At 57.7% G+C, this 13,394-nt stretch overlaps 2 protein-coding genes across 8 annotated transcripts in view; both read right to left on the bottom strand.

Annotated features, from left to right (window-relative positions):
* The window catches only part of SLC43A2 (solute carrier family 43 member 2), a 53,002-nt gene extending 52,385 nt beyond the window's left edge, over positions 1-617 (bottom strand). For 3 of the 5 annotated variants that reach the window (XM_032263498.1, XM_032263499.1, XM_032263501.1), the window contains exon 1: positions 118-245. The gene's annotated coding sequence lies outside the window, so the exon portion shown is untranslated. Of the gene's footprint in view, positions 1-117 lie in introns of all 5 variants that reach the window. The other 2 variants (XM_032263496.1, XM_032263500.1) reach the window with 2 other exon arrangements.
* Positions 618-5,019: 4,402 nt separating this feature from the next.
* SCARF1 (scavenger receptor class F member 1) overlaps positions 5,020-13,394 on the bottom strand; it is a 14,579-nt gene continuing 6,204 nt past the window's right edge. Inside the window, exons 5-11 of one of the 3 annotated variants that reach the window (XM_032263503.1) lie at positions 12,545-12,763; positions 12,015-12,143; positions 11,772-11,875; positions 9,694-9,817; positions 7,554-7,675; positions 7,331-7,477; positions 5,020-6,313 (exon numbers count right to left, since the gene is read on the bottom strand). In XM_032263503.1, the coding sequence (XP_032119394.1) occupies positions 5,454-6,313; positions 7,331-7,477; positions 7,554-7,675; positions 9,694-9,817; positions 11,772-11,875; positions 12,015-12,143; positions 12,545-12,763 (1,705 nt within the window). In that variant the 3' untranslated portion in view covers positions 5,020-5,453. The remainder of the gene's footprint in view (positions 6,314-7,330; positions 7,478-7,553; positions 7,676-9,693; positions 9,818-11,771; positions 11,876-12,014; positions 12,144-12,544; positions 12,764-13,394) is intronic. The other 2 variants (XM_032263505.1, XM_032263504.1) reach the window with 2 other exon arrangements.

Below are 13,394 nucleotides of genomic sequence, written 5' to 3' on the forward strand. Positions count from 1 at the left end.
CGCGAGACCCCCAGCGCGGGCGTTTCCCGGCGCCTCGCCCGTTTCCATGGCAGCGGACCCCCGGCCTCCATCTCCGGCCCTCCGCTTCTCGTGGTCTCCCCGGAGGCGGCCCCTCACCGCTCCGTTCGGTTCCTCGGGTTCCGTCGTTTGCTCCCCGCGCCGCTTCGGTGCCGCAGCTGCCCGCGCGCCCTCGCCGGCCTCGCTCCCCGATCACGATCCTCGGCAGCTCCGCGCGTGTCGGGCCCGCCCGGCGCCTTTTCTGCCCTCTTTTATTCCAGCCCTTTTATTCCGACCCGAGATGAAAACACTGTCGCCCGCTGATTGGCTGAGTGGGGGCTGGAAACAGGCGTCGACCAATCAGCAGCCAGCCACCCGCCCGCCCCGCCGTGAGCAGAAGCCGGTTCCGGCCGGACTCAGAGACAAACAAGAGAGATGAGGAGCCGGGGGGGCCGCGGCGTTGCGGGCCGGGCCTGGGCTCTGCCGCCTTCACCCCGAATCCCAACGCGGCGGGGCCCCGCGACATCGCCCCGGTGCCTCCCCAGCGCCCTGACTCTGCGAGGCTGCGGCTTCCGCTCCGCGTCCCGGCGCCCCGCGGACCCCCACGAGACCCTGAGGCCGCCGGCCGGGCTCTCCCGCGGCCGCCTCGGTCACCACGCCCAGATGCGCGGGCTCCGCGCGGCCGTTCAGCTCTCCGGTCCCCCCGCTGTTCCCCGCGCGGGGCTGCCGTCCCCAGGGCCTCGGGCTTCGGATCTTGGCTCCTCGCGCTCCCGCCCGGTGGTTCCCGTCCCGGCGCTCTAGGGTTCTGGGATCCCGGACGCGGTCCAGGCGTGACGCCTCCTGCCGGTTCACTACCCCTTCTCCTCCCGGGCGCCGTCTGCCCAGTCCCTGGAAATTGACCCTGGAAATGTGCGAGGGAATTTGGGGCTTGTCTGTCCCGTCCTAGGATTTGGGGTCTTCTGAGGACCCCCTTGTCTGTCCCGTCCTACGATTTGGGGCCTCCCGAGGACCCTCTTGTCTGTCCCGTTCTACTGTTTGGGATCTCCCGAGGCCCCCCATCAGACGGAGCCTTCTCCGCCCCTGTTCACGCACTGCTCAGTCCCCCGGGGACCCTCCTCCCGCACCCGTCATCTGGATGCTCCCTGCCCACGTTGCCACTTGCTGCCCTGAGCCCCACTCCCCACCCCGTTCCCGGTCCCTTTCAGGTGAGGCCCTCTCCGCGGGGCGATGCGTCAGGAACAAGTCCGCGCGGTGTCGAAGGGGCTCCGGGTCCCAGTCTGATAAGGCCGGGTACCAAAAGCTCAGCTGCCCGTCTTCGACCCCCGAATCGGAGGCACTACCCCCGACCTGGAAAACCCTCTGACTGCCCCAGAATCGGCTTGGTCTCCCTGGCTCGCCCCGGGGGGCTGGGTTAGCACCCCAGACCTACCGCTTGGGGACCAGGAGTTCCATACCCGCCTGGGCAGCATGGCGAGACCCCCCATCTCTACAAAAAAATATGTATAATAAAACAAAACCCCACCACCACCCCAGGGCTGTGGGAGCCCCAGACGTCTCCTGCTTCACCTGCCCCAGTCCGAGTGTGCCCCCTACCGCCTAGAACCCGCCCTGGCTACCTGGCAAGGGCAACCTCCCCCAGACAAGGATTGGTGCCTTCAGCCTGCCAGGGAACGGGGGTGGGGGTGGGGGTGGGGGCGGGGGTGGGGAGCGGCTCCAGCTGGTAACCTATCCGGTTCCCCAACCTGTGGAATCTTTCCCACCCAGAAGGTTTCGACTGCCACCTGGCAAATCTCTTCCTTCACCCTCCCCTCCTCTTTGAGCAGCCTGAGGGCCCTCCAGGGCTCAGCCATCCCTCAAATATCCTGCAGAACTACCGTCCTCCCCATCTTCACTCAGATGACCATGCTACTATCTAATGAAGTTAGATGCCAAGAACCATCTTTTTTCTTTTCTTTTTTTTGAGAAAGGATCTCAGGCACCTAGACGCTGGAGTGTGGTGGTGTGATCATAGCTCACTGCAGCCTCCACCTTCTGGGCTTAGGCGATCCTCCTGCCTCAGCCTTCCAAGTAGCTGGAACCACAGGTGCGTGCTACCGCGCCTGGCTGATTTTTGTATTTTTTGTAGAGACAGGGTCTTGCCTTGTTGCCCAGGCTGGTCTCAAAGTCCTGGGCTCAAGTGATCCTCCCACCTCGGCCTCCCAAAGTTCGGGGATTACAGGCATGACTCACAGTGCCCTGCTGAGAACCATCCTTTCTCTTTTTTTAAGACAGTCTTGCTCTGTGGTCCAGGCTGGAGTGCATTGGCATGATCTCGGCTCACTGCAACCTCCGCCTCCTGGGTTCAAGCGATTCTCCTGCCTCAGCCTCCCGAGTAGCTGGGACTACAGGCGCTCGCCACCATGCCCGGCCAATTTTTTGTGTTTTTAGTAGAGACGGGGTTTCAGTGTGTTAGCCAGGATGGCCTTGATCTCCTGGCCTCATGAACTGCCGGCCTCGGCCTCCCAAGGTGCTGGAATTACAGGTGTGAGCCACCGCGCCCGGCCGGAACCATCCTGTCATCAGACATTTGTTAGGCAATTGCTGTGATTCTGCCTCTCCCTCACCCCATCCCCACCACACTGATACAGCTGGTCTTCTACAGATTTGTCTAATCGCTGCATCTGTGCCCTTAGGCCTGCAACTGCTGCTGCTGAGCCACCTTCAAATTTCAGCTCCTCAAATTCAGCCCCCATCACATCCCAGGGCACCAAGGGAATTGTAAATTCGAAAATCCTTCCGAAACTATGATTTGTAAATCAGGATAAAGTTCCAGTTCCTGGCTGGGCGTGGCAGGTCACTCCTGTAATCCCAGCACGTTGGGAGGTCAAGGCGGGCAGATCACTTGAGGTCAGGAGTTAGAGACCAGCCTCTGGCCAACATGGTGAAACCCTGTCTCTACTAAAAATAGAAAAAAGGGCTGGGTGCAGTGGCTGACGCCTGTAATCCCAGCACTTTGGGAGACCGAGGTGGGTGGATCACGAGGTCAAGAGATTGAGACCATCCTGCAACGTGGTGAAACCCCGTCTCTAGTAAAAATACAAAAATTAGCTGGGTGTGGTGGCACGTGCCTGTGGTCTCAGCTACTCGGGAGGCTGAGGCGGCAGAATCGCTTGAACCCAGGATGCAGAGGTTGCAGTGAGCCGAGATTGCACCACTGCACTCTAGCCTGGCAACAGAGCAAGACTCTTTCTCAAAAAAAAAAAAAAAGAAAGAAAAGAAAAAAGTCCGGGCATAATGGCTCATGCCTGTAATCCCAGCACTTTGAAAGGCTGAGGTGGGTGGATCACAAGATTAGGAGTTCAAGACCAGCCTGGCCAAGATGATGAAACCTCGTCTCTACTAAAAATATAAAAATTGGTGAGGCGTGGTGGTGGGCACCTGTAATCCCAGCTACTTAGGAAGCTGAGACACAAGAATCCCTTGAACCTGGGAGGTGGAGGTTGCCGTGAGCCGAGATAGAAAAGAAACTCAACCTTAGAATAATCATAGAAATTTAAATTGTAATGAGATATAATTGTTGGTGGTTAAACACACAACATTTTATATGCAAGGATTATAACTTTTTAGAAGCTTTAGTGGCTGGTCCCAGTGGCTTACGCCTGTGAGCACTTTGGGAGTACTCTGGAGGCTGAGGTGGTGGCTCAGCCCTGTAATCCCCGCACTTTGGGAGGCCAAGGTGGGTCAGGAGGTTGAACCCAGCCTGGCCAACATGGTGAAACCTCAGCTCCACTAAAAACACAAAAATTACCTGGGCATGCTGGTGGGCGCCTGTAATCCCAGCTACTCAGGAGGCTGAGGCAGGAGAATCACTTGAACCATGGAGGCAGAGGTTGCAGTGAGCCGAGATGGCGCCACTGCACTCCAGCCTGGGGAACAGAGTGAGGCTCCATCTCAAAAAAAAGGGACTGCCTCTTTTCTTGTCTGACTAGGTAATACAATATGTGAGCAAAGAATTCAAACAAGACCAGAAAGCAGTCAGGAAAAAGGAGATTCTACCTGTCTTCACCCAGAGACACCTCTGGGGAGAAGGGAAACCTCCGCTTTACTTTACATGTGTCTGTAATGTTAGTACTTTTTAAATTTTTAACAAAGATCACCACTTTTTAATATACTTTATGAAATTCAATCTAGTCACAAAAGTAAAAAAGAATTTTCACTGTAGAAAATTTGCAAACTATACAAAAGTTTCAGAGGAAAATAAATATCACCTACGATCTCATCTTCTGGAGGAAAATACCATTTAGTGCCTTTCCCCTGAATCTGTTTTATGCACATACATCCTTTTTAAAAAGTTCATAAAGCGGCTGGGCACAGTGACTCACCTGTAATCTCAGCACTTTGGGAGGCCAAGGCGGGTGGATCACCTAAGGTCAGGAGTTTGAGACCAGGCTGACCAATATGGTGAAACTCCGTCTCCACTAAAATACAAACATTAGCCAGGAGTGGTGGTGGGCACCTGTAATCCCAGCTACTCAGGAGGCTGAGGCACAAGAATTGCTTGAACCCGGGAGATGGAGGTTGCAGTGGGCAGAGATCCCACCACTGCACTCCAGCCTGGGCGACAGGGCAAGACTCCGTTTCAAAAAAGAAAAAAAAAGTGGCCCGGCTCGGTGTCTCATGCCTGTAATCCGAGCACTTTGGGAGGCCAAGGCGGGCGGATCATGAGGTCAGGAGATCAAGACCATCCTGGCTAATATGGTGAAACACCCTCTCTACTAAAAATACAAAAAAATTAGCTGGGCATGGTGGCACAGGCCTGTAGTCCCAGCTATCACTTGAACTCGGGAGGCAGAGGTGTCAGTGAGCTGAAATCATATCACTGCACTTCAGCCTGGACAACAGGGCAAGACTCTGTCTCAAAAAAAGAAAGAAAGAAAGAAAGAAAGAAAACAGTGGAAGCGTACTGCAGCCAATAACTCGGAACTTACTTTTCATACACTTAACCGCATAGCGTGGACGTTCTCCCATACCTCCCAGCTTAAGTATTCTTGCACGACGTGATTTTTAGTGGTTGTATAGTCATTTATCATAAGAAATATTTGTTTAGCCAATCTTTTATCAGCAAACATTTAGGTTGTTTCCCAGTTCAGAAAAATGTTTTGCACATGAAAGAAAGAAGAGCCCTTCTGCGGCTGGCCGGGTACAGGACGGCAGAGGAGAAGTCCCTGCAGCCATCCCTCCCTGACCCTCCCTCAGGGTCTCTGCCCCCGGTCTCCCCAGCTCCCTCCGGGAGCACCGCCAGGGCCCTGAGCCAGCTGGCCTCGAACCCTGCCTTTTCCCTGTGGAAGGACAGAGGCTCTGGGATGTCTGTCCTGGCCCTGGGACCGTTTCCAGCACACAGCACAGTCTAGTCCATGGGCAGTTCTGGTGCCCCCTCTTGTCACCTCCAGTCTTCCCACTCCCCAGATTGAAGGTCATCAGGGCTCTGGTAGCCTGGGGATGGGCATGACATTCTCGTACTCAGGTTCCTCCTGCCTTTCCTCTTCAGCCTGCTTCTGGGGATCCTGTTCTGGGGAGCCTCCCCCAGAGACTGGCTCCTGGGCGCCCCCTGAACTCTCCGTGCGAGCCCCCAGCCCCTGGGCCACTTCCTCTGGCTTGGCTGCTGGAGCCTGGGAGCCTGTGGCCCCCAGGAGCCTGGCATTTGGGGGTGAGCTGGGGCTCTGGATGACAGAGGCCACACCGGGGCTGCCCTTTTTCCGATTCAGGGCCTGGCGTGGAGGCTTAGGGATGGCCCTCTTGACCTTGGGTTCTGTCTGGCCTTTCGGAAAGCCACCAAAATGGCGCAAGACGGACCGGACGGGGCCTTCGGATCCCCGGGGCGTCCCTGCCAGCACGTAGATTGTGGTCACAGGGCCTGAGGCCTCCTGGACACTGCCCTCGATGGCTTCCACATGCTCAGCCACTGTCAGGCCACCCAGTGGAGGCCGCCGGTGGCTGGTGGCTGAATCCCCAGGGCTGGCAGCCGTGGGAAGGGACTCGCCCGCTTCTGCTTCCTCTGGGCCTGTGGACTCCTCGGCTTCCTGGCCCTCGGGACCTGCCTGTGCCCCCCGGGAGAGCCTCTTGGGCTTTCGGAGCGGGCTGGAGAGCTCCCCTGAGCTTCGGCGAGTCTGCGGCGCAAACTTGGTACCTTCGGCGAAGGAGACGGACGGCCGCTTGGCCCGAGCTAGGCTGGAGGTGCGCGGGATGGCGAATGGCGTGGAGGCGTCCTCGGGGGGAGGGAAGACACCTCCAGCCAGGCTCGCCTCCAACGACTGTGCCTGGGCCTCAGGGACCATCCCTGGCAGAGGAGACAGAACAGCTTGGCTGGAGCCGAGCTGGCCACCCCAGATCCTCCTACCTGCAGCTCAGCATCTCCCAGAGGCCCCAAAATTGGGCAAGGAGAGGGTGAGGGCAGAGAGAGAGACAGAAGGAGCAATTCAGATAGACACTTTCTTCTACACTCTTTTTTTTTTTTCAGTTTTGTAGAGATGGGGTCTCACTATGTTGGCCAGGCTGGTATTAAACTCCTGGTCTCCAGTGATCCTCCCACCTCAGCCTCCCAAAGTGCTGGGATCACAGGTGTGAGTCACCATGCCACCACACCTGGTTTCTGTACTTTTTTCTCACTGCCTCTTCCTACTTTGAAATACCGTCACGCTCTCACCCAGCTAAAATTATTTCAGTGTCACAGAGCCACCTCCCTCTCACCTCTGGGCCTTTGTATATGCTGTTCCATCTTCCCGAAATGCCGTTCCCTCCTCTCCCTGACTTTCCCTTGGCTACTGAGTCTGCTAGACACAACTGGGAGACCAGAAACATCTTCCCTGACCCCCAGTCACCCCAACGTGGCTAGCGAAGGAGCCCCCACTTGTATGTCCCCCATTGAAACACATGTCACTCTGTCCTATCTGTGTCCGACACCTGCCCGTCTGACTCGAAGCAGGGCGGGGTCAGGAATCTATCTTGTTCTCTCTTGCGTCCCCGGAGCCAAGAACAGGGACTGGCACAGAACGGGCCCTTCTAACCATTTGCAGGCCGGGCACCGTGGCTCACGCCTGTCATCCCAGCACTTTGCGAGGCCGAGGCGGGCAGATCACCTGAGGTCAGGAGTTCAAGACCAGCCTGGCCAACATGGTGAAACCCCGTCTCTACTAAAAATAAAACATGAGCCTGACATCACGCCATCGCACTCCAGCCTGGGCAGCAAGAGCGAAACTCCATCTCAAAACAAACACATAAATAACCGTCTGCTGGAGGACTAAAGAGGAGGTGGCGGTGGAGGGGCGCGCAGGGTAAGTGGGCTGTTGGGGGCTACCTTCCTGGGGTGGCACACAGTAGGCAGGAGCCTCATCGGCCTCTGCAGGCTCAGAGTCGGATGAGAAGGAGTCGTCAGAGGCCCAGCCGGCGGAGGGCGGCTCGATGAAGCTGTGGTTGAAGGGGAGGTCCGGGTCGTGGTGCGAGACTGTGGAGAGGCCGGGTCAGGTGCCCGCAGGGCCTGGCATGGAGCCCTGTCCCACCCCAGCCCGCAGCCCACTGACCTGTCACCCAGGGGAGCTTGTGGGCACCGAGGGAGCCGCACGGCAGTGAGGAGCGCAGGCTGGTCAGCGTCCCCCAGACCTGCAGCTTCATCCTGGACACCGTGGTTCCATCTCTCGCTGGCCTGAGGGAGGAGGGCAGGGACAGTGTTCAGTACATAAGACCCAAGGTGACCCGGGTCACCTCGGCAGGGTGTGACAGGCAGAATAAAATCCAAACAACTGAGCCCAAGACTCAGGCCTGCCACAGAACAACAAAGTGTCGCACTAGGGCCACACAGCCCGGAGTAACAACTCTGGCTGAGGCTTCACCTCCCTGGGCCTCAGTTTCCGCATCTGTAAAATGGGGACAACAGTCCTGTCTATCAGAGCTTCGCACGGGACCAGGAGGCCGCCCCGCATTCGGTGGCTGTTTGTTTCATCATCCTAGCTGAGCCCAGCTCACCTGTCTCTCTCTCTTTTTTTTGAGATGGAGTTTCACTCCTGTCGCCCAGGCTGGAGTGCAGTGGCGCGATCTTGGCTCACTGCAACCTCCGCCTCTCGGATTAAAGCAATTCTCCTGCCTCAGCCTCCCAAGTAGCTGGGACTACAGGCGCCCACCACAGCACCTGCCACCATACCTGGCTAATTGTAGGTTTGTTTATTTGTTTGTTTTGAGACAGAGTCTCTCTCTGTCGCCAGGGTAGAGTGCAGTGGTGCAATCTCGGCTCACTGCAACCTCCACCTCCCAGGTTCAAGTGATTCCTGTCTCAGCCTCCCGAGTAGCTGGGACTACAGGTGTGCACCACCAGACCCAGCTTATTTTTTTGTATTTTAGTACAGATGGGGTTTCACCAGGTTGGCCAGGATGGTCTTGATCTCCTGACCTTGTGATCCGCCCACCTTGGCCTCCCAAAGAGCTGGAATTACAGGCGTCAGCCACCATGCCTGGCCAATTTTGTATTTTTAGTAGAGGCGGGGTTTCACCATGTTGGCCAGGCTGGTCTCGAACTCCTGACCTCAAGTGATCCGCCTGCCTCGGCCTCCCAAAGTGCTGGGATGACGGGCATGGCCCACCTATTTCAAATGACACCCCCTCCAGGAAGCCTTCCCTGTTCCCACTCTGCTCTACCCCTACATGTGGAGACCGCTGCGCCCTTCACTGTTCCCCGACGGCCTCTGCCCCTGTCCTCGTGTCCCTGCAGGGGGCTTCTTGCCACCCTGGGCTCTCTTCCCTGGGCCAGGGCAACTGCGTCTGCTCATCTGTGAATGCCCCACAAGTACAGGGAGGATGTGCTGGAGGACTAGGGCAGAAATGAGTAAGAGCGGCCCAGACACAGAGTCCAGGAAGCTGGGGAGGGGCTTCCTGTTCGCCAGTGACTCGCCAGGTCACCTTGGGCCCCATGGCCTCTGGAAATTGAGGAGGATGGTCCGGCCCCACACTCACTGCTCCGCAACTCCATGCTGCTATGAGTCTCAAAGGAGCCCCGAGTGTGAAGAGCTTTTGTAAAGGATCAAAGCTCTGCGTCTACCCTGCAGCGGGCTCCGCCAGCCCCGTCCTTCCTCCCTCTCCGTCTCCCAGGACGCTGCATTCTCCACTGAAGCAGTGCCTACCGCACAGACGTCCAGGTCACGCTCCTTTTCTTTTCTTTTTCTTTTTTTTTTTTTCAAAACGGGGTTTCACCATGATGGCCAGGCTGGTCTTGAACTCCTGACCTCAGGTGATCCACCCACCTCAGCCTCCCAAAGTGCTGGAATTACAGGCGTGAGCCACCGCGCCCGGCTGGTCACACTCCTTTTCAGGACATCTGAGGCCTGGTGGCTTTCCCCTCCTGCGCCGGAGCTGGGCTGCTGCTTCCGTGGTCCCAGCCCTCTGCCTCTGTCCCCACCAGGGTCAGCTCTCTGCCTCCGCTGCAGGCTCAGGTTCACCAGCCTGGTGCCCAGTGCCCCCTGCCCACGCAACTCAGAAACTTCCCCATCAAGGAGGGCAGGCAGCTGACCTGGTGTCTGCAGTGTCTCCAGGCCACTGCCAACTGCCTCCATCACCTCTGACCTACACGGGTGACAAGGCCAGCCCTCCTCACCCCCACAAGGAAACCAGAGGCCCCCTGATCCCTCACCGCACGGCCTGAGCTGGGTGTGGAAGGGACGGGCTGGTGCTCACCTGTCCTTGAGGTCTGAGCGGGCGGTCCAGCAGCAGCAGCAGGCACAGCAGGCGAGGCCGAGGAAGAGCAGCAGCAGGGGCACGAGGATGCCCGCGAGGAGGGCGGCGGCATGGCCGAGAGAGCCTGGGGGAGCCGGGACGGGAGTCTCAGCCCTTCCCGTCTCCCATGCATCCTGCTCTGTCCTTCACTCTGAGTTGCCTCCTATGCAGAAGCTTCCTCCTGGGGGTCTCTCCCTGCCTCCGGGCAGCCTCTCTCCTGCTGTGTCCCCTCCGCACGGTCTGTGGCCCACTCCACAAATTCTTGTCCCTGATTCCACGTCAGTGTCCAGCCACCCACTGCCCATTCCATGGCTCTAGCTGGTTTCTCGGGGGGCAGGGGCTCTGTCACATCTTCAGGGCATCCACACAGAGATCAGGTATAAAGAATGTCTCGGCCGGGCGCGGTGGCTCAAGCCTGTAATCCCAGCACTTTGGGAGGCCGAGGCGGGTGGATCACGAGGTCAAGAGATCGAGACCATCCTGGTCAACATGGTGAAACCCCGTCTTTACTAAAAATACAAAACATTAGCTGGGCATGGTGGCATGTGCCTGTAATCCCAGCTACTCAGGAGGCTGAGGCAGGAGAATTGCCTGAACCCAGGAGGCGGAGGTTGCGGTGAGCTGAGATCGCGCCATTGCACTCCAGCCTGGGTAACATAAGTGAAACTCTGTCTCAAAAAAAAAAAAAACATAAGACTGTCTCGGCCGGGGGCAGTGGCCGACGCCTATAATCCCAGCACTTTGGGAGGCTGAGGCAGGCAGATCACCTGAGGTCGGGAGTTCGAGACCAGCCTGACCAATATGGAGACACCCCGTCTCTACTAAAACTACAAAATTAGCCAGGCGTGGTGGCAGGTGCCTATAATCCCAGCTGCTTGGGAGGCTGAGGCAGGAGAATCACTGGAACCCAGGAGGTGGAGGTTTTGGTGAGCTGAGACCACACCATGGCACTCCAGCTTGGGCAACAAGAGCAAAACTCCCTCTCAAAAAAAAAAAAAAAAAAAGTCTCTGGGCTAGGTTCAGTAGCTATCGTCTGTAATCACAGCACTTTGGGAGGCCAAGGTGAGAGGATCACTTGAGGTCAGGAGTTCGAGACCAGCCTGGCCAACATGGTGAAACCCCATCTCTACTAAAAATCTAAAAATTGCAGGGTGCGGTGGCTCAAGCCTGTAATCCCAGCACTTTGGGAGGCCAAGGCGGGTGGATCACGAGGTCAAGAGATCGAGACCATCCTGGTCAACATGGTGAAACCCCGTCTCCACTAAAAATACAAAAAATTAGCTGGGCATGGTGGCGCGTGCCTGTAATCCCAGCTACTCAGGAGGCTGAGGCAGGAGAATTGCCTGAACCCAGGAGGCGGAGGTTGCGGTGAGCCGAGATCGCGCCATTGCACTCCAGCCTGGGTAACAAGAGCGAAACTCCGTCCCAAAAAAAAAAAAAAAAAAAAATCTAAAAATTAGCTGGGCGTGGTGGTGGGCGCATGTAATCCCAGCTACTTGGGAAGCTGAGGTGGAAAAATCCCTTGAACCCAGGAGGTGGAGGTTGCAGTGAGCCGAGATCACACCACTGCACTCCAGCCTGGGTGACAGAGTGAGACTGTCTCAAAAAACAAAGAAACACAAAAACCAAAAAATGGGCCAGGCGGGGCAGCTCACGCCTGTCATTCCATCACTTTGGGAGGCCAAGATGGGCGGATCACAAGGTCAGGCGTTCAAGACCAGCCTGAATATGGTGAAACGCCGTCTCTACTAAAAATACAAAAAGTAGCTGGGCGTGGTGGCGCATGCCTGTAATCCCAGCTACTCGGGAGGCTGAGGCAGGAGAATCGGTTGAACCCGGGAGGCAGAGGTTGCAGTGAGCCGAGATCATGCCACTGTACTCCAGCCTGGGGAACAGAGCCAGACTCTGTCTCAAAAAAAAAAAAAAAAGGAATGTCTCTGAGGTGAGCTGAGACTCCCTGGCAAGGGACCGGCCCTGGAGCCTGTGTGGCGGGCCCGCCTTCCCTGCCTAGTGCACCCTGCAGGCTCCCTCCACCTTACCCGGCTGGCAGGACCCAGAGACAGGGTGGCAGAGTCCCTCTGGGCATTCACAGGGAACCGAGCAGTTGTTTCCATAGAAGCCAGCTGGGCAGGAGGCGTTGCAGCTACAGAGTGACATGGAGAGGCAGGCTGAGGGCTGGGGGAAGGGAGGCAGGTAGGGAGAGGGACAGGGAGATTTCTGGGCATGCCTGGAGGCCTGACCTGGGCCCTGTACCCTCCCAACCCCAGGACTCCCGTGCGCACCTGGGTCCCCAGTAGCCGGCACTGCAGACACATTCCCCTGTCACAGCGTCACATGCCCCCTGAACACAGGTGGGGCAGGCAGAGCCACAGTCTTCCCCAAAGGTGCCCGTGGGGCAGGGGTCATCACACCTGGGTGAGGCAAGACTCAGGGGAGCTAAGGCAGGCCTGGCCCCAGTGTGGGGCCCTCCCGTCCGCCCCGGGCTCCTGGACTCGGGACATGGCTGGCCACTCCTCAGCGTGAAGCTCAGGTGCAGATAGGGCCTTGAACTTGGGGCCCAACCCAGCAGGTGACAGGCTACGCGTTTCCAGAGCGGGAGGAGGGCCAGAAGCCTCAGAGGGGAGGGAGCCGGAATCCTGCCCAGGCCCCCAGAACCCACTGCCCTCCCTTGGTCTTCATCAGGAGGGAGGCCCCTGGGGCTTCAGGGTGCATGAACCTGCGTGTCAGGGCAGGGCGGCACTCCCAGGAGAGCCGCTGAGGTGAGGGTCCTGCGGGGAGGTGCGCCCCACCCTGAACAGAATGGTGTCCTCACCTGGGCCTCAGCCAGCCCGGGTCGCAGTGCTGACAGTGGCCGGTATCTGGCTGACAGGCCTCCCCATGTCGGCAGTGAGGGCACTGCTGCCCGCAGCTCTCACCAAAGGTGCCAGGCGGGCAGGGCTGCTGGCACTGGGTCCCATTCCAGCCTGGCTGGCAGGACTCACAGCTGCCCGTGTCTGGAGAGCACGGCTCATCATGTTTGCAGTGGCCACAGCTGGGAAGAGAGGGGCTTCGTGGGAGCACTGGGGGTGGAGGGAAGGAGTGCCCACCCCTTCCAATCCCTGTACTAGCCACGCAGGCCTTCAGGGGCCCTGGAGAGTGTTCAGGTCTCACCTGGGTCACTCAGGCAGTTTTGGGCCTCAATTTCCCCATGTTGTACAGTGAAGAGGCTAGACAATGAGGGTTCTTACAGGACCCATCCCTCTCCTTCAAAGCACCTGCTCTGTGACCACCTTTCCCTGAGTCCCAGGGTCATCAGGAGCCAACAGCCCATCCAGGGCAGCCGAGGCACCACCAACCTGACGCCCATCTGCCCAGCCTTCCCTCCTGCCCTTTCCCCTCTCTTCCTTCCACACTGAGCTGCCCCAAGATCTGGCATCAATGGGACTCAGTACTGTCTTCTTTTTTTGAGACCAAGTTTACTCTTGTTGCCCAGTCTGGAGTGCAGTGGCGCCATCTGGGGTCACTGCAACCTCCATCTCTCAGGTTCAAGCGATTCTCCTGCCTCAGCCTCTCAGGCAGCTGGGATTACAGACACATGCCACCATGCCTGGCTAATTTTCTTTTTCTTTTTTTTTTTTTTTTTTACCATGTTGGCCAGGCTGGTCTCGAACTCCTGACCTCAG

This window comes from Sapajus apella, unplaced genomic scaffold (assembly GCF_009761245.1).
Source record: "Sapajus apella isolate SASKATOON/1434 unplaced genomic scaffold, GSC_monkey_1.0 scaffold136, whole genome shotgun sequence".
NCBI lineage: Eukaryota > Metazoa > Chordata > Mammalia > Primates > Cebidae > Sapajus > Sapajus apella.